The sequence below is a fragment of the Aegilops tauschii genome, chromosome 4, assembly GCF_002575655.3.
Source record: "Aegilops tauschii subsp. strangulata cultivar AL8/78 chromosome 4, Aet v6.0, whole genome shotgun sequence".
Classification (NCBI taxonomy): Eukaryota; Viridiplantae; Streptophyta; class Magnoliopsida; order Poales; family Poaceae; genus Aegilops; species Aegilops tauschii.
The window spans coordinates 393622249-393642705 of NC_053038.3; the positions used below are offsets into that span (position 1 = coordinate 393622249).

General features: G+C 45.3%; 1 protein-coding gene across 2 annotated transcripts; it reads right to left on the reverse strand.

The window, feature by feature from the left end:
• Positions 1-14360: 14360 nt before the first annotated feature.
• On the reverse strand, positions 14361-19762 carry LOC109752851 (acyl-CoA-binding domain-containing protein 5). 2 transcript variants are annotated; one of them, XR_012182293.1, is made up of 7 exons: positions 18161-19755; positions 17885-18075; positions 17674-17775; positions 15391-15496; positions 15203-15291; positions 14882-14943; positions 14361-14621 (listed from the first exon to the last, which is right to left on the reverse strand). XR_012182293.1 is itself a non-coding variant. In XM_040387319.3 (5 exons), exons 1-5 carry the CDS (start codon positions 19465-19467, stop codon positions 14593-14595), a joined length of 1593 nt encoding a protein of 530 aa, XP_040243253.1. In that variant the 5' UTR covers positions 19468-19762; the 3' UTR covers positions 14361-14592. The 2 variants fall into 2 exon arrangements, 1 of the variants encoding a protein (XP_040243253.1); XM_040387319.3 differs by lacking the exons at positions 17674-17775; positions 17885-18075 and having other exon boundaries at positions 18161-19762.
• Positions 19763-20457: the final 695 nt, after the last annotated feature.

Below are 20457 nucleotides of genomic sequence, written 5' to 3' on the forward strand. Positions count from 1 at the left end.
ATCAATAAGAAGAGCTCAATGTATTGCTTGCCAACTGTCCTACTCCGTTCGTACCGGTATCGGGACATAATCCCAAAACTTGTTCCTTGTTTTTGTCCTGAAAAAGGAAACCAGCCAAATAGCCAATAGGAGTCCTGCGCAACCCCGGGAATTTGGAGCGACTGGGTACAAATAATTACAGTTGATTATATCAGCGGTTAGATAATACGTCAACCCCCGCTTCAATCCCTGCTTCAATTGGCAGTTCCTCTTCTCTGCATACCCCGCTTAAGTGTGCACCATCTTCATCGTCCCCAGCAGGCCGCGCTACACACTGGCACACACTCTGCAGCCATGTCGAGCGATAGCGAGGATGACAGTTCGGCCAGCAGTCTGGCGCCCGATGATAGATCAACTCGGAATCATCCCGCTCGTCTTCCATGAGTCCGGCGTCGAGCCCAGACCTCAATTATATCTGGTTCATGGAAGGGACGCCGCCTCCAGAGTCGTCAAACGACAACCAGATGGACGAGGAGCCGTCGGAGGACGAAGAAGAGGACGACGATGATGATGAGGAGGAATGGTCGAACGAGGAGGGGGACGACGATGACAGCAATGACGATGACGACGACGGCGGCGATGAAAAGCCAACGGTCAGCGGCAAGAAGCGTCCTCGCCAAGACGATGTCGCGGGGCCATCCAACAAGAACAACAAGAAGAAGGACTAAATTAAGCATACTGTATATATCTCTGTTTATCCTGTCAATCTCATCGCAGACGGTTAGTAATATGTATTCGACAGAGATCTTCTACATTATCGCCAACAGGTTGGTTTGCTAAACTGTGTGCCCTGACGAGCACACAATTCACAAAAAAAGACCGTATGGGCTGTCTATAATGATCGCACACAATTCTGATTACCGACCAGTTTGTCGGGTATCACACACATCTTGTTACGCCGAATCGTTTGTGTTCACCTCACTCATCGCAAAAGGTTCATCAGAGTGAACTGTATGCCGTATATCGCACACACCTTGATCTGGCTGCCCGTTTCTGTTGTTCTGTCTCATCGCAAACAGTTCGTACAGATCAACCGTATGCCCCTCATCGCACGCGCAACTATAATCTGAACCGTGTTTGATGTATCATTCATCGCAAACGTTTTGCATCATTTCTGACGGTTTTCATACAGCACCGTTTGTAATTATTGCATCGCACACAGTTTCTCGAAGGGTCTCTGATCGTAGTGTCGCGTTAGCAGCATCCTGTAGCAGTGTTGCTTTCTTCATGTCATATACATATTCCTTTGACTATGAGATTATGCAACTCCCGGATACCAGAGGAATACCTTGTGTGCTATCAAACATCACAACATAACTGGGTGATTATAAAGATGCTCTATAGGTATCTCCAAAGGTGTTTGTTGGGTTGGCATAGATCGAGATTAGGATTTGTCACTCCGAGTATCGGAGAGGTATCTCTGGGCCCACTCGGTAATGCACATCATAATAAGCCTTGCAAGCAATGTGACTAATGAGTTAGTTGCGGGATGATGCATTACGGAGCGAGTAAAGAGACTTGCCGGTGATGAGATTGAACTAGGTATGAAGATACCGACGATCGAATCTCAGGCAAGTAACATACCGATGACGAAGGGAATAACGTGTGTAGCCATTACGGTACGACCGATAAAGATCTTCGTAGAATATGTGGGAACCAATATGAGCATCCAGGTTCCGCTATTGGTTATTGACCGGAGAGGTGTCTCGGTCATGTCTACATAGTTCTCGAACCCGTAGGGTCCACACGCTTAACGTTCGATGACGATTTTGTATTATATGAGTTATGTGATTTGGTGACCGAATGTTGTTCGGAGTCCCGGATGAGATAACGGACATGACAAGGAGTCTCGAAGTGGTTGAGAGGTAAATATTCATATATAGGACGATGATATTCGGACACCGGAAGTGTTTTGGGGGTATCGGGTACATATCGGGTCACCGGAAGGGGTTCCGGGCATCCCCCCGGAACCTACATGGGCCTAATGGGCCAAGAAGGGGACAGACCAGCCCCTAGGGGGCTGGTGCGCCCCATGTAGGCCAAAATAAGGGGGAAGGAAAGAGGGGAAGAGAGAAAGGAAGGGGAGCAATTCGGCCTCCCCCTTCCTTCTCTCCTCCCTCCTCCTTCCTTTCCCCTTCGGATGAATATGGAAGGGGGAGGCCGAATTGGGAGGCGCCCAAGTAGGATTCCTCCTACTTGGGGCGCCCCTTGGCTGCCTCTCCTCCCCTCCAACCTATATATATGAGGGGGGCACCGCTAGAACACACAACAACGATTGTTAGCCGTGTGCGGCGCCCCCTCCACAGTTTACGCCTCCGGTCATATTGTCATAGTGTTTAGGCAAAGCCCTGCGCGGATCACTTCACCATCACCGTCACCACGCCGTCGTGCTGATGAAACTCTCCCTTGACACTTTGCTGGATCAAGAGTTCGACGGACGTCATCGAGCTGAACGTGTGCAGAACTCGGAGGTGTCATACGTTCAGTGCTTGATCAGTCGGAACGAGAAGAAGTTCGACTACATCAACCACGTTGTCAAACGCTTCCGCTTTCTGTCTATGAGGGTACGTGGACACACTCTCCCCCTCTCTTGCTACATCTCCTAGATAGATCTTGTGTGAGCGTAGGAATTATTTTTTAAATTGCATGCGACATTTCCCAACAGTGGTATCAGAGCCAGGTCTATGCGTAGATGATATGCACGAGTAGAACACAAAGAGTTGTGGGCGGTGATCATCATACTGCTTACCACCAATGTCTTATTTTGATTCGGCAGTATTCTTGGATGAAGCGGCCCGGACCAACCTTACATGACCACGTTCATGAGACCGGTTCCACCGACAGACGTGCAACTAGTTTTGCATAAAGGTGGCTGGCGGGTGTCTGTTTCTCCAACTTTAGTTGAATCAAATTTGACTGCGGCCAGTCCTTGCTGAAGGTTAAAACAACAAACTTGATGAATCACCATTGTGGTTTTGATGCGTAGGTAAGTACGATTCTTACTAGAAGCCCATAGCAGCCACGTAAAACTTGCAACAACAAAGTAGAGGACGTCTAACTTGTTTTTGTAGGGCATGTTGTGATGTGACATGGTCAAGACATGATGTGATATACGTTGTTGTATGAGATGATCATGTTTTGTAAAAGTTATCGGCAACTGGCAGGAGCCTTATGGTTGTCGCTTTATTGTATGAAATGCAAACGCCATGTAATTGCTTTACTTTATCACTACGCGTTAGCGATAGTTGTAGAAGCAATAGTTGGCGAGACGACCATGACGCTACGATGGATATCAAGGTGTCAAGCCGGTGACGATGGAGATCATGACGGTGCTTTGGAGATGGAGATCAAAGGCACAAGATGATGATGGCCATATAATGTCACATATTTTGATTGCATGTGATGTTTATCTTTTATGCATCTTATTTTTCTTAGTATGGCGGTTGCATTATAAGATGATCCCTTACTAAAATTTCAAGGTATAAGTGTTCTCCCTGAGTATGCACCGTTGCGACAGTTCGTCGTGCTGAGACACCACGTGATGATCGGGTGTGATAAGCTCTACGTTCACATACAACGGGTGCAAGACAGTTTTGCACATGCGGAATACTCGGGTTAAACTTGACGAGCCTAGCATTTACAAACATGGCCTCGGAACACTGGAGACCGAAAGGTCGAATGTGAATCATATAGTAGATATGATCAACATAGAGATGTTCACCATTGAAGACTACTCCATCTCACGTGATGATCAGACATGGTTTAGTTGATATGGATCACGTGATCATTTAGATGACTTGAGGGATGTATATATAAGTGGGAGTTCTTAATTAATATGATTAATAGAACTTAATTTATCATGAACTTAGTCCTGATAGTTTTTGCAAATTATGTTGTAGATCAATAGCTCGCGTTGTAGCTCCCCTATGTTTTTGATATGTTCCTAGAGAAAACTAAGTTGAAAGATGATAGTAGCAATGATGTGGACTAGGTTCGTGATCTGAGGATTATCCTCATTGTTGCACAGAAGAATTATGTCCTTGATGCACCGCTAGGTGACAGACCTGTTGCAGGAGCTGATGTAGACATTATGAACGTTTGACAAGCTCGGTATGATGACTACTTGATAGTTTAGTGTGCCATGCCTTACGGCTTAGAACCGGGACTTCAAAAACTTTTTGAACGCCACAGAGCATATGAGATGTTCCGAGAGTTGAAATTGGTATTTCAGAGTCATGCCCATCTCGAGAGGCATGAGACCTCTGACAAGTACTTTGCCTACAATATGGAGGAGAATAGCTCAGCCAGTGAGCATGTGCTCAGAATGTCTGGGTACTAAAATCGCTTGAATCAAGTGGGAGTTAATCTTCTAGATAAAATAGTGATTGACAGAGTTCTCTAGTCACTATCACCAAGCTACTAGAACTTCGTGATGAACTATATTATGCAAGGGATAATGAAAACGATTCCCGAGCTCATCGGGATGCTGAAATCGGTGAAGGTAGAAATAGAGAAAGAACATCAAGTGTTGATGGTTAACAAAACCACTAGTTTCAACAAAAATGGCAAAGGGAAAGGAAGGGAACTTCAAGAAGAATGGCAAGTTGTCACTCCCGGGAAGAAGCCCAAAGCTGGACCAAAGCCTGAAACTGAGTGCTTCTACTGCAAAGGGACTAGTCACTGGAAGCGGAACTGCCCCAAGTATTTGGCGGATAAGAAGGATGGCAAAGTGAACAAAGGTATATTTGATATATATGTTATTAATGTGTACTTTACTAGTGTTCATTGTAGTTCATGGGTATTTGATACCGGTTCAGTTGCTAAGATTAGTAACTCGAAACAGGAGTTACAAAAATGAACAGAGACTATTTGAGGGCGAGGTAACGATGTGTGTCAGAAGTGATTCCAAGGTTGATAAGATCACCATCGCATACTCCCTCTACCTTCGGGATTAGTGTTGAACCTAAATAAATGTTATTTGGTGTTTGCGTTGAGCATGAATACGATTGGATCATGTTTATTGCAAAACGGTTATTCATTTAAGTCAGAGAATAATTGTTGTTCTGTTTACATGAATAAAACCTTCAATGGTCATACACCCAATGTGAATGGTTTGTTGAATCTCGATCGTGGTTATATACATATTCATAATATTGATGCCAAAAGATGCAAAGTCGATAATAATAGTGCAACATATTTGTGGCACTGCCGTTTAGGTCATATTGGTGTAAAGCGCATGAAGAAACTCCATGCAGATGGGCTTTTGGAATCACTTGATTATGAATCATTTGATACTTGTGAACCATGCCTCATGGGCAAGATGACTAAAACTCCGTTCTCCGAAACAATGGAGCGAGCTAATGACTTATTGGAAATAACACATACCGATGTATGTGGTCTAATGAGTGTTGAAGCTCACGGCGGGTATCGTTATTTTCTTACCCCACAGATGATTTGAGCAGATATGGGTATATCTACTTAATGAAACACAAGTCTGAAACATTTGAAAAGTTCAAAGAATTTCAGAGTGAAGTGGAGAATCATCGTAACAAGAAAATAAAGTTTCTGCGATCTGATTGCGGAGGCGAATATTTGAGTTACAAGTTTGGCCTTCATTTAAAACAATGTGGAATTGTTTCACAACTCACGCCACCTGGAACGCCACAACGTAATGGTGTGTCCCAACGTCGTAACCGTAATCTATTGGATATGGTGCGTTCTATGATGTCTCTAACCGATTTGCTTTTATCATTTTGGGGTTATGCATTAGAGACAGCTGCATTCACGTTAAATAGGGCACCGTCTAAATCCGTTGAGATGACACTGTATGAATTGTGGTTCGGCAAGAAACCTAAGTTGTCGTTTCTTAAAGTTTGGGGTTGCGATGCTTATGTAAAAAAAAAAATTAGCCTGATAAGCTCGAACCCAAATCGGAGAAGTGCGTCTTCATAGGATACCCAAAAGAAACTGTTGGGTACACCTTCTATCACAGATCCGAAGGCAAGATATTTGTTGCTAAGAATGGATCCTTTCTAGAGAAGGAGTTTCTCTCGAAAGAAGTGAGTGGGAGGAAAGTAGAACTTGATAAGGTAATTGTACCTTCTCTCGAATTGGATAGTAGCTCATCACAGAAAACCGTTCCCGCGATGCCTACACCAACTAGAGAGGAAGCTAATGGTAATGATCATGAAACTTCAGATCAAGTTACTACCAAACCTCGTAGGTCAACCAGAGCACGTTTCGCACTAGAGTGGTACGGTAATCCTGTTCTGGAAGTCATGTTACTAGACCATGACGAACCTACGAACTATGAGGAAGAGATGATGAGCCCAGATTCCGATAAATGGCTTGAGGCCATGAAATCTGAGATAGGATCCATGTATGAGAACAAAGTGTGGACTTTGGTGGACTTGCCCGATGATTGGCAAGCCATTGAGAATAAATGAATCTTCAAGAGGAAGACGGACGCTGATGGTAGTGTTACTATCTATAAAGCTCGACTTGTCGCAAAAGTTTTTTGACAAGTTCAAGGTGTTGACTACGATGAGATTTTCTCACTCGTAGCGATGCTTAAGTCTGTCCGAATCATGTTAGCAATGGCCACATTTTATGAAATCTAGCAAACGGATGTCAAAACTGCATTCCTTAATGGATTTCTTAAAGAAGAGTTGTATATGATGCAACCAGAATGTTTTGTCGATCCTAAAGGTGCTAACAAAGTATGCAAACTCCAGCGATCCATCTATGGACTGGTGCAAGCGTCTCAGAGTTGGAATATACGCTTTGATAAGGTGATCAAAGCATATGGTTTTATACAGAATTATGGTGAAGCCTGTATTTACAAGAAAGTGAGTGGGAGCTTTGTAGCATTTCTGATATTATATGTGGATGACATATTGTTGATTGGAAATGATATAGAATTTCTAGATAGCATAAAAGGATACTTGAATAAGAATTTTTCAATGAAAGACCTCGGTGAAGCTACTTATATATTGGGCATCAAGATCTATAGGGATAGATCAAGACGCTTAATAGGACTTTCACAAAGCACATACCTTGACAACATCTTCAAGAAGTTCAAAATGGATCAGTCAAAGAAAGGGTTCTTGCCTGTGTTGCAAGGTGTGAAGTTGAGTAAGACTCAAAGCCCAACCACGGCAGAAGATAGAGAGAGAATGAAAGTCATTCCCTATGCCTCAGCCGTAGGTTCTATAAAGTATGTCATGCTGTGTACCAAACCTATTGTATAGCTTACCACGAGTTTGGCAAGCGGGTACAATAGTGGTCCAGGAGTAGATCACTGGACAACGGTCAAAATTATCCTTAGTTACCTTAAAGAGGACTAAGGAAATATTTCTCGGTTATGGAGGTGATAAAGAGTTCATCGTAAAGAGTTACGTCGATGTAAGCTTTGACACTGATCTGGATGACTCTAAGTCTCAATCTAGATATGTATTAAATGTCGGAGCAATTAGCTAGAGTAGCTCCATACAGAGCATTGTAGACATAGAAATTTGCAAAATACATACGGATCTGAATGTGGCAGACCCGTTGACTAAACTTCTCTCACAAGCAAAACATGATCACACCTTAGTACTCTTTGGGTGTTAATCACATGGCGATGTGAACTAAATTATTGACTCTAGTAAACCCTTTGGGTATTGGTCACATGGCAATGTGAACTATAGGGTGTTAATCACATGACAATGTGAACTATTGGTGTTAAATCACATGGCGATGTGAACTAGAGTATTGACTCTGGTGCAAGTGGGAGACTGGAGGAAATATGCCCTAGAGGCAATAATAAGTGTTATTTTATATTTCCTTATATCATGATAAATGTTTATTATCCATGCTAGAATTGTATTAACCGGAAACTTGATACGTGTGTGGATACATAGACAAAACATCGTGTCCCTAGTAAGCCTCTACTAGACTAGCTCGTTAATCAAAGATGGATAAGTTTCCCAACCATAGACATGTGTTGTCATTTGATGAACGGGGTCACATCATTAGGAGAATGATGTGATGGACATGACCCATCCGTTAGCTTAGCATAATGATCGTTAAGTTTTATTGCTATTGCTTTCTTCGTGTCATATACATATTGCTTTGACTATGAGATTATGCAACTCCCGGATACCGGAGGAATACCTTGTGTGCTATCAAACTTCACAACGTAACTGGGTGATTATAAAGATGCTCTACAGGTACCTCCAAAGGTGTTTGTTGGGTTGGCATAGATCGAGATTAGGATTTGTCACTCCGAGTATCGGAGAGGTATCTTTGGGCCCTCTCGGTAATGCACATCATAATAAGCCTTGCAAGCAATGTGACTAATGAGTTAGTTGCGGGATGATGCATTACGGAACGAGTAAAGAGACTTGCTGGTAACGAGATTGAACTAGGTATGAAGATACCGACGATCGAATCTCGGGCAAGTAACATACCGATGACAAAGGGAATAATGTATGTTGTCATTACGGTACGACCGATAAAGATCTCCGTAGAATATGTGGGAACCAATATGAGCATCCAGGTTCCGTTGTTGGTTATTGACCGGAGAGGTGTCTCGGTCATGTCTACATAGTTCTCGAACCCGTAGGGTCCGCACGCTTAACTTTCGATGACGATTTTGTATTATATGAGTTATGTGATTTGGTGACCGAATGTTGTTCGGAGTCCCGGATGAGATTACGGACATGATGAGGAGTCTCGAAATGGTTGAGAGGTAAAGATTCATATATAGTACGATGATATTCGGACACCGGAAGTGTTCTGGGGGTACCGGGTACATATCGGGTCACCGGAAGGGGTTCCAGGCATCCCCCCGGCAACTACATGAGCCTAATGGGCCAAGAAGGGGACAGACCAGCCCCTAGGGGGCTGGTGCGCCCCATGTAGGCCAAAATAATGGGGAAGGGAAGAGGGGAAGAGAGAAAGGAAGGGGAGCAATTTGCCCCCCCCTTCCTTCTCTCCTCCCTCCTCCTTCCTTTCCCCTCCAGATGAATATGGAAGGGGGGAGGCCGAATTGGGAGGTGCCCAAGTAGGATTCCTCCTACTTGGGTCGCCCCCTTGGCTGCCTCTCCTCCTCTCCAACCTATATATATGAGGGGGGCACCGCTAGAACACACAACAACGATTGTTAGCCGTGTGCGGCGCCCCCCTCCACAGTTTACGCCTCCGGACATATTATCGTAGTGCTTAGGCGAAGCCTTGCGCGGATCACTTCACCATCACTGTCACCACGCCGTCGTGCTGACGAAACTCTCCCTCGACACTTGGCTGGATTAAGAGTTCGAGGGACGTCATCGAGCTGAACGTGTGCAGAACTCGGAGGTGCCGTACGTTCGGCGCTTGATCGGTCGGAACGATAAGAAGTTCGACTACATCAACCGCGTTGTCAAACGCTTCCGCTTTTGGTCTACGAGGGTACATGGACACACTATCCCCCTCTCGTTGCTATGCATCTCCTAGATAGATCTTGCGTGAGCGTAGGATTTTTTTGAAATTGCATGCTACGTTTCCCAACAGTATATAGGCATCACATCAAGTAGACCAACTCATGCCTGCATCTACTACTATTACTCCACCCATCGACCGCTATCCAGCATGCATCTAGGGTATTAAGTTAATAAAAACAGAGTAACGCCTTAAGCAAGATGACATGATGTACACAAAGTACGCTCAACTAATATGAATAAACCCCAACAGTTTATCCTTAATGGAAACAATACATATACGTGCCTTGTCCCTTTCTGACACTGGGATAGAGCACCACAAGATTGAACCCATCACAAAGCACCTCTCCCATTGCAAGACAAATCAATCTAGTTGGCCAAACCAAACTGATAGATCGGAGAGAAATACAAAGCTATAACAATCATGCATAAATAAGTTTAGAGAAGGCTCAAATATTTCTCATGAATATTCAGATCATAAACCCGCAATTCATTTAATCGCAACAAACACGCCGCAAAAGAAGATTACATCTGATAGAACTCCAAGAAGATCGAGGAGAACATGGTATTAAATCTCAAAGAGAAATAAGAAGCCATCTGGCTACTAGCTATGGACTCGTAGGTCTGTGGTAAACTACTCACGCATTATCGGTAGGGTAGCAAGGTTGATGTAGAAACCCTCTGTGATCAATTCCCCCTTGGACACAGTACCGAAAAAGGCCTCCAGATGGGATCACGGAAGAACAGAGACTTGCGGCGGCGGAAAAAGTGTTTCGGATGGCTCTCTGGTATTGGGAATATTTGAGAATTTATAAAGGCAGAGTTAGGTCAAGAGGTACCACGAGGGGCCCACAAGCTCAGTGGGCGCCCCCCCAGGCGCACCTAGAGAGCTTGTCGCTCCCTCGTGACTCTTCTGGTCTTCTCCCGAACCTTCGTGGGTCCCTTCTGGTCCAGAAAAAATTAATCCAAAGTTTTTTCTTCGTTTGGACTCTGTTTGATTTTAATTTTCTGAAAAGCTAAAAATAAGCAAAAAACAACAACTAGCACTGGGCACTAGGTTAATAGGTTAGTCCCAAAAAATTAATTTTATATATATATATAGTTGCATATAAAACATCCAAGATTGATAATATAATAACATGGAACAATCTAAAATTATAGATACGTTGGAGATGTATCAGACGACATCAATCATCGTCTGGTCAAACACAGCTGACTTCGTCACGGGGATGCTAAAACACAATAACGAGAAAGAAGAACAAAACCGGTAATGAGGATCTTGGTGTAGTGAGCATGGGGATGACTTAGGAGGATATCGATGCATCCTGAATTTTATGAAGTGTCGCGAAGCAAAGAGAACATCACATGATAACCAAATATTCGCTCGAATATCATTCATGTGCTTATAGGGGTCGATATGGACGTCCACGGTCCCGCTGTCGGTCATTGAATGAACGGTTTCGTTCATGTCTATGAGTTACCGAACCTACGGGGTCACAAGTTTAAGGCAATCACGATATGCTTAGTGTTAGTAGGATGGGAGTGATGAGAATATATTTGTGAAATTATTTCATTAATATTTTGAATAGTTCCGAGAGGATTCGGAAGCGTTTCGGGGTCACCGGAAGGGTTTTGGTGAATATGGGTAATACCGGGTATTACTGATAAAATATATATAGGTAAAAAAAGTTTCCAGAGATGTTAAAAATATATATAATGGTCTAGAAGTATTTATAATATTTTATATTTAATTTAAATATAAACGGGGCTAAAAAGGCCAAGAGGTGAAAGGCAACTTGGGCCAAAAAAGCCCAAGTGGGAAAGTACCTCCTTCCCTAAGGAAGGAGGTCCCTAAGGAAGGAGGTCGAATTGGGAGTGGGAAAGTGCCGACGCCCCAAGGAGGCTTTCCCTCCTTGGTGGCAGCCCTCCTCTTCCCCTCAAACCTATATATACTTGACATATTGGCCACAATTGAATATAGAAGTTTTGGAACCTCCTCTAGTTCTTCTAGCCTTAGTTCTAGTTGGTCTAGTCCCTCTAATCCTTATAATTAGAAGCCCAATGTGGTTCTAATCTCCTCCCTCTAATTCTCTGGCAACGATTAGCTCTGGACGGCGAAGCTCTACCGGATCGTGAAGGCTGCACGCTTGCAATCAAGTAGAGAGGTCGTGCTTTCGGTCTTCGGTTTGAGGAACTGTTCATGGGCGGTTCGAGGGACTCCAAGTACGATCTACACTGACACGATCTTTTTTCGCTACAACTCGGTGATGGTAACGATCGTGATCACTACTCGTTTTGCATCTCCATATTGATCTTGGGTGCGCGTAGGCACGGAATTTTTGTTTTCTATCCCCGTCTCGATGATGTGTCTAGCGTTGTCGGAGGGCGTGTGGAGGTGTGTCTCCGTCGGATCTCGCGGGATTCAGTCGGTAATGGTCTTCAGTGGATCTGTTTGGATCCGGTCTTTTTTTTTACAAATGATGATTTTATTGACTCAAAATGAACCATCAAGCGTTCGTCTTGGTTTGGGTGTTTACAAATTTGATGCTTTTGATCTACGACTTTCTTCATCGGCGATGGTTGCTGCTCTGGGGCACTGCTCCTACGAGACTTTAGCACGACGACTACACGACTGTCTACTAGAACAAGGTTTTCCCGACTCCAGCGAGGGAGGGGCGATGACGGCGGCGCGCCTTCGTCTTGCCCCAGTGCTTGTAGTCGTCGCTAGGTGGTTCATGGACCTGGTTGTAATTTTATTACCTCTGATGTTTTTTGCACTAACATGATTGATGTTATTTGCACTAACATGATTGGCGATGAATAGATTAAAAGTTTCTCACGTAAAAAAAAAGAAGAAATGTATTAGTCCTTTCGCACAGTTGCCATGATGCCGTGAAACTGATCCTTTGTATGCCGAGGCCGCCAAATAGTGACCCGGGGTGGTAAGCTTCCAAATGATGGTGTCATGTTGATCATCATGAAGATGCACTTGCAATACTTGAACTTGTATTTTGTACTTGCCAGACAGAAATAAAGTACAACCCTGTGCTTATTCAGCTAGTACCACCAGTGTCTTTTGCCTGCGGTGTATCCGTGATTGATCCTTGTGTTACCCGAGAATCTTTCACACTATCCCCATTTGCTTCTTCTTCACCAAAAGAAACGTAGAAAAACAAACAAGGGAGGATTTGAACCCAGCCCAGCTAGCTGTTCCACACGAAGAAATGGTCCAAAGTCGAAAAGCACCGCACGCCACATATCGGTTGGTAGACTGGAACTCGATCGACGGACCGAATAATGTCCGCAGTTTCCCTGCGAGCCGAAATTATTGTCGCGCTTTCCGGAGTGGCTTGCCAAAAAGGAGAGCCCGCCGTATGCATCCATGCATGCACGAACGCACGCTACGACACCCATCGCCCAAAACTACTGTACATGCCACGGACACGAACACTGTTCATCCAACCATGATCCATCTACTCGCCAGCGTTATCCTTGCGGTTTCTGCCGCCACGGCCATGCACACGCCACGGAGTGGGGCGCTCGCATGCGGTGGCGCGCGCGCAAAAGTAGCCCGACCGGGCGCCACCACAAGCGAAAGGAGAAGCACAACCCTTGGCGGCACCATATAATCTGCGTGGTCTGTCCACCGCCTCTCGATGAGCCCGTGCCCTGTACCGGTAGCTCCCCGGGCTTGGCGGTTGCCGGGTCGTGGCGCGCCTGTCCGTTCTGGCACTGCGCCGGCCTTGTTCGGCGCGGCGGGTTCACGGGCGCGCATCGGCCGGACGAGGCCACGGGGCACGCTTGACTCGCCGTGCCGCGGTGGGCTCCCTTGTCTCTCGCCCTGTGGGTCATGTGACTCGTATCATATGGATCCTTTGGTGCTGCGGCATACGGCCAGCGTACCGCAGAGTGTGGTGCATGCGTGTTCCCTGGACGTGTCGAAGCTCCGGTTAGCCACGCCGATTCGCGCGGTCCTTGTGTCTGTCCCAAGGGTTGTCGCGAGCCATGTCAAGCGCACGGTCCGTGTCAGGCATTTATTTGGGAGAGAGATATGGGTTCACGTGATCCATGAAGGGCCATCGTTGCAATCTGGCCACTTCTCCGTCAGACGAAGGCGCAAAAATCCAACCCTCTGGTCTAGGCGTGCAGCCAAAGCCCTCGGGACCTTGGTGGACATGCGGGAGCCCATTCCGCTTCGGAAAATGATGGAATGCCACGACCACGACACATAACCTGCAGCATCGTTATCCACCACACAAGGAACTGAACTATTCAACTGAAGAAGATAGGGTGAAAGTCATGGGGAGAATCAACTGAAGAAAGGGTGAAAGTCATTGGAACTCCATTGGTGTTCGCCGGAGCACGCGCTCCCGCGCTTGAAAATATTTTTTGAAACATCAAAAAAGTTCCAACAAAAATTGTAGGTTGTCTTTGTCACATTCACATGCTACATACAAATTTATAGGCAAAAATACTAAACATTTTGGCCTGTGCAAAAAAAAACACACCAAATGTTACCCCAAAATGTCACTCTAAATTTGTTTTTTCCATCAGCAAAACACCATTGCTCCGTTTCGCATAAAAAAATTCAAGGATGCTTGCGCCACTAACACGAACATCTATAAACAAAATTCAGAATATTTTTAAACATTTACTATATTTTTTGTTTACTATTCACGCGGGAGCGCGCGCTCCCGGAAGCCAAAACGCCTTTCTCTGAAAGTCATGGAGAAAAGCATGCATGTCCTACAAATGAGATGATTTCAGTGCGAGATGGGTAGATTTTTTGCTTCAACCACTTAATTTCTCGTCCCAAACAGCGAGATGGCATACAATTACCCCTTACCATAGATACTGTTACACAGACTAAACCTGACGATAAGGTTGATACTGGCCGATACATAGGCGGCAGGCGGTCGTTGTGGGATATATATACAGTCATATACATTACACGTACCAACACCCATTACAGCACTAATATTTGCACAACCACAAGCACTGTACAAACCTAATCTTATGAGGAAGGCATCAGCAACGATCTCAGCAATGCGCTGATATCACCGATGCAAGAAATACTTGATGACCGTTACGTTCATTCAGCAGGGACGTCAGAACTCTGCCCTGAAAATTTACAGGGTCGACTGAATTGATAAAACGTAATTGAGTGGCAAGACGGAAAAGTAAACTGATTGAGAAACTAAAGGTCCAAATTCAGTTAGTTGGGTTGGTTAGGGTTACAATGAATTTAAAATCAACAGCCAGAAACAGTACATATCACTACAAACAGCTGTCATAAAATTTAACTTCATTCGAACAAAATGCAGCTTATTTTATTTCCTAGGAGCAAGTGAACCAATGCAAAATATATGTGAAGCATGTACCTTTTTCTGGGTTAGGAGGACTTGTTAGTGGACCTTCATCTATGCTAGTACTACCTTCATTCCTGTCAAGAAATTCATCGACGCCAGCAAGTCAGGGTCATAATCAATTGATAAAAGTCATAAAACAGGGTTACCATACCAGATCATTGTACATACTGCCATTGGAAACTGGTACAACTACAGTGCTGGAAATTTCATCCGAAATATTCTTGTACCAGCACCATACATACCAGTCAAAATGGCAAATACAACACCGATATGTAACCCTGTTGTCATTTTGCTACGCTCCACAAGTCCACAATTCAGTAATTAGTAATTTACCCTTGACTGATCTGTGGGTCGCTTGTATGAGTAGTCATTGTTAAAACGGCCCCTTCAGAATCAACATCAACTTTGTGTTTCTCTGTGCTCTATATTATGATATTCACAAATCATTAGCTCTGTTCTCAAGCAAAAAAATTACGCTGCGGTAAACCTAAGTTATACATTTTAACAAAAGAAAAACTTACCGGGGTTGTGTCTCCCATCCATCCAGGAACAAATTCTGACAAAAGATTCATGTATTTTTCCATAGCAATCTCAGGATGCATGTTTCCTAGCTTTTGCCAAGAGACCCTGACAGAACAACGAGTGGCTATTACCAGCTAAGCATGGTGCACATACACAGAACCCCTAAGAATACAGAAGTATAAAATTTATTACCAACAACTGGTAGCACATCATTGTCAAATAATGGCACCAATAGACGTTATCTAACCATTTTTTCTTTAAGGTGTTCCGCATCAACACTAAAAGTCCAAAATAGTAGAATGATTGTCAAGTCAAAATCGTTACAAGATTTTATATCATTTACCGGATATCGTGTGCGTATTTTCCTCATGTCATTTTCTTACTCATACTTTCCAAGTACTTTGATACATTCAACAGAATTATTGGAAATAAAAAACATGTATGTAGCACACTCATAATTATTGCAAGTACAACTCCAGAATCAGTTCTTTGTAAATAAATATGATTGACAGATCACACATCAGAAATAGCTGCAAGATATCTGCCATGACCATGTCATGTCATGTATATCAGTTAGGTGTGTGTTAGTACGTCAACATTTCAGTAGTACACTTTTGACCAGCATTCCATATTTTAACATCTATGAAACCTTCTCGTTCCAAAATAGGTAAGTTTGGTCGTTAGATGTGTACCACCACTGGTTGGCAGTGGTCTGTTTAATTAATCAATATATAAGGCTTATAAGATTTGGCCAACAAGGCTCTAAAGACAAATCTACCAGTTTCTTTTCTAACATTTTTAAGCATATGCTTGCATTACAAGAATATCACTCTGCAGTATACAGTTTATTGCTCGTAACTCGTAAGATCAGAACTTATGATCTCAGGCAGTATTTGCAGCTCCAAAACAGGGTGTTTGTGTCGCGTTAACAGGTAAGGACAGGTATCGTCCCCTTGAAATGGACTAAATCACAGCAGTACACTCTAGGTTTAAATATAAGATATGCATGTTTGCGGACAGGCTTCTCATATTATGACACCATTCTGAAGATATGACCACAGGGCCACCAGCTAAATTTGCACAAGAATCTATAAGGTATACATTAAAATTCTTTGCTACTGCTGTACCTTACCCCAAAGAAACTTGCGCAAGAGAGGTTGTTCAGTGCCTACTTACTGTCAATTATGCCAAATTAGAGAACAAATCGACAGAAGGCAGATCGACAGAAGGTAAATCACTTGATGTGGAATTGTCAATTCAGTTTACAGTGGAAATTGCACCAGACCAACCTATAACATTGAGTTTAGGCAAAGCCCAACAGTACTTGTCATAATGGCACAAGATTTACAATTTCGTACACGGCCCCAAACTAAAAGGTGGTAAAATAGTTTTTTATTAAGAATATGTTTTGTTGCCAAAATTTGAAAACACGTGTGGTAAAATGACGAATTTTGGAGTACAGGTGGATATCTATAAGCAATGGGTATCTCCAGTGGGATTTCCTCCACTTTGCAGGTAAGGGCTATAATCCTTTTATTACCTATTCCTTAGCACCAAATGCGATCTGAGGATGTCTGGGAGGATAAAATACTGTACAAGGTAATTCCTATGAACACAGAACACTATGATTTCAATTGTTCTATTACGCACTCACTTGCAAGTGGGTCCCACGTGCCAATTACAAGAAAGGTGAAGAAGATAGATGGGTACACTAACAGGTGAGTCCCGCCTGCCAGTCCATCATTTCAAATTTCAAATGGTTTCTAACTGATGAGGTCTATAGAGTTATAACAAACAATTTATATGCCAACATATTAATTAAATGTGTTATGCGTACGATGTTAAAGTTTTAGCAATTTATTCAGAACATATTAACAATGTCAACCTAGCTGCAAAATGTATCCCGAGAACTGCTTCTATTAGTTTCATTATGCCCATTTTTGGTTTCTTGACTTCCTAATAACAGACAAGAATCCTCTCAGAATTAGCTACAAAACCTTTGAGGCAATTACTGATCATATATCGACTATGATGACACTATCTTGATAAATATGCTTTGGTTGCTATGCTTGATTCATGTTGTGCATACACATACAGAAAGTGTTTCGTCTGCTTCTATTAATGATTAAATCGCACTCTCTCAAATAATATTGGGTTCATCTGTTCATGTATAGTTTATTCAAATTCAAAAAACTCAAAAAGATTCCTGTAAATCATGCAGCCTTATCCATTGACGAAAGAACAGTGTAGGAGACATCCTTACACACTACACATTTACTTACTTGATTTAAGTGCACCATGTTTCCCCATTAGAAGTAATAGCCACGGTACCAGACAAATTTGATTGCCATTATGGTGTAGCTACCTTTTTGGTCTTTTGCCAACTTGCAACAGCCAAGCACCAAACAATTCAGTTGTCCATGTTATTTCAGCCTTATGCATTGACAGATCAATGTAGCAGGAGACATCCTTACACACTACAAAGTTAGTTACCTGGTTTAAGTGCACAGCTTTTATCATAGTCCCCATTAGAAGAAATAGACAAGGTACCAGATAAATTTGATTGCCATTATGGTGTAGCAACCTTTTTGGTCTTTTTCCAAGCACAAAACCATTCAGTTGTTCATATAGAAAGGATTCAATGTTATTACCACTGGCAGGGGGGTTGGGTACTCAAACGTGTTCTGTAAAATATCATTGACTAATATGACTTGCTGCATCATAAGAAAGATAAGTGGAACGAGTATCAAAGATAGATGAAACACGTACCATTTTGCACGAGAAGAAGGTCTCAGTGTAAGTGGTTGTGCAGCGTCATAACAGGGACCATCAACTGCAACCTTGAGAAGTCCCTGCAGCTGCAGCTGCACATCGCTATTCAGCTTCGACAGAGCAGCCGCCCCGGCGTCACTAGCTGCAAATGCCGCTGCTGCACCAAATCTCTTCTCCACTTCACTTCTCTCAATCCCTTCCCACTCTTCAAACTCCATGCTCGCTCTAGCCTCATCTTCCGGCATCCCTAGCAATGTGGTATCCTTCTCGGGTAACTGAACATCCACTTTGTCATTAGAGCTGTCTTCTTGGCTGACATTTAGATCATCAGATTTCTCAAGAGCCGGCTCGTCCTTAGGGACCAGTTTTTCTTGCTGATCATCCGTGCCGGCCTCACGCCGAGCTTCCTCCTTATTGTGAACTTGAACAACTTCTTCCACAGATTGTTCTTTCATTTCCTCATCCTTTGCTGCGGCATCGGGAATCACTCTTGGAGCCACAACGGGAGCCAATTCGTGCTGACTCGCTTCAATGACTTGCTCCTCCTGCTTCCCAATTACGACGTCAAGAACATCTGCAGGTGGAGTCTCGGAAGCCAATTCACGCGGAATCACTTCAGCAGCTTGCACTCCCTCCGCCTTCTCCTCCGGTCCTGCATCAATAACTTCTGCAGGAGCAGCCCCCACATCCAGATGGAGCTGCTTCACTTCAACAGCTTCCATAGCATGAACTTCCTGTTTCTGCACTCCCGCATCAGGGACTTCACTCGGGGCACCTTCAGCGCCCAGATCATGCTGCTGGGCTGTCTCTTCCTCCAACTCCACGTCAAGAACCTCGCTGGGAGCAGCTTCATCGCCCAAATCACGCGGCTTCGCTTCGACAGCCGCCTCCGCGGCGGCGGTCAAATCGCAGTGCTTCTTGCCAACTTCACCCTCCTCCTTCTGCTCCCGCGACACGGTGCCAAGGAACAGCTCCGGAGCAAGAAGCGTCGCCGGAACCCCCTCTTCTTCCGCGGCCACCCACTCGGTCATCCCCTCCGCGACGGTGGCGGGGGCCTTCTCCACCTCGACCCACCCCTCGGCGAGAGGCGGCGCCGCCACATCCGCCCACGCTCCCACCTCGTCGACCTCGATGGCCCTCTCCTCTTCCGCCTCCTCCGCTTTTTCCTCCGCGATCACGTCAGCGGGCCCCGCCGCGCGATCGCGCCGGGGGGGATCATTGGTCCCGGAGAGGAGCTTGGCGAGCAGGAAGGCGACGAGGAGGGTGGCCGCCGCCGTGAGGAGCAGCTCGAACAGCAGCTCCATGAATCCCGGGCGGGGAAGGGCGGGGCAGGAAGCGAGGCAGCGGATGCGGATGCGGCTTCTCGCTTGCTTTTCTTGTTCGGTTGGGTCGGCGAGGAGAAGGGGGAAAGAGAAAGCGGAAACAGGGGGGCTACAGGAGAAGGAGAAGGGGGAGCAGCAGAAGAGACGAGGGTGGAGACGGAGGTGGGTGCGTGGGGGGAGAGAGTAAAGGGGGTGGGGCGCCAAAAGGGAGAGGCATATTCGGGGGCGGATACGACCGCCACGAGGGAGGGAGGGCGGAAAAGGTCTCGTCCACCGCGAGCCGCTTGGGGCGACGCCGTCAGGGGGTTTTCGTTTCCTTGCGTCCGGCTACGCGACGAGGGAGGTCATCGGCGAGAAGGCGGCGACGGAGACAGCGAGCGCCGGACCGCCAACGTTTGGAGGTTTGGGTGGGGGGTTTCGGCCTTTTGCTCGCTTTGCGTGTGCTGCGCGCTTTCGGTGGGAAATTTCTCCGTGTTAGGCCAACTCCACCGCGCGACCCCTATCCTGTCCGTCCCCGTTCATTTGAGGTAAAAGGGACAAACCGGGCGGCCCAGCGCGCGGGAGCAAACGGACTTTTGTCCGTTTCGTGTCCGCTTTCGACCCATCCCCGGCCCAAATTTGCGCCGGTTTTGGGGTGAAACGGACAGCGCGCGGATGGGCGGGACGCGCGCGCTTGTCCTCCCCTGGCCCGTCTGTCGGTGGGAGAAACCAAAACCCCCCACGCCCCATTTGGCGCCATTTTCCCCAAACCCTCCCACGTCCCTCCCGCTGCCCCCTCTCTCCCCCGTTCATGGCCGACTCCCAGCCGAATTCCGGTGGCCTGGCCGTTGACCCGCCCGGAAAGGTGAAGAAGAAGGCGGCCAAGGCGGCAAGGAAGCCGCGGTCGGAGTGCACGCCGGAGGAGACGCCAGGTTGGACACGGAAGCGGCGAAGAAGAGGAGCCGGAGAGCGGTCGTCAGGGTCAATGCCGCC

Coding starts and splice junctions, on each gene's coding strand:
- LOC109752851 (XM_040387319.3), bottom strand. CDS start 19,467: ATGGAGCTGCTGTTCGAGCTGCTCCTCACGGCGGCGGCCACCCTCCTC. Junction 15,497..18,160: donor CCTTCTTCTCGTGCAAAATG/GTACGTGTTTCA, acceptor TTGTTCTGTCAG/GGTCTCTTGGCAAAAGCTAG. Junction 14,622..14,881: donor TCCTCCTAACCCAGAAAAAG/GTACATGCTTCA, acceptor GTAAATTTTCAG/GGCAGAGTTCTGACGTCCCT.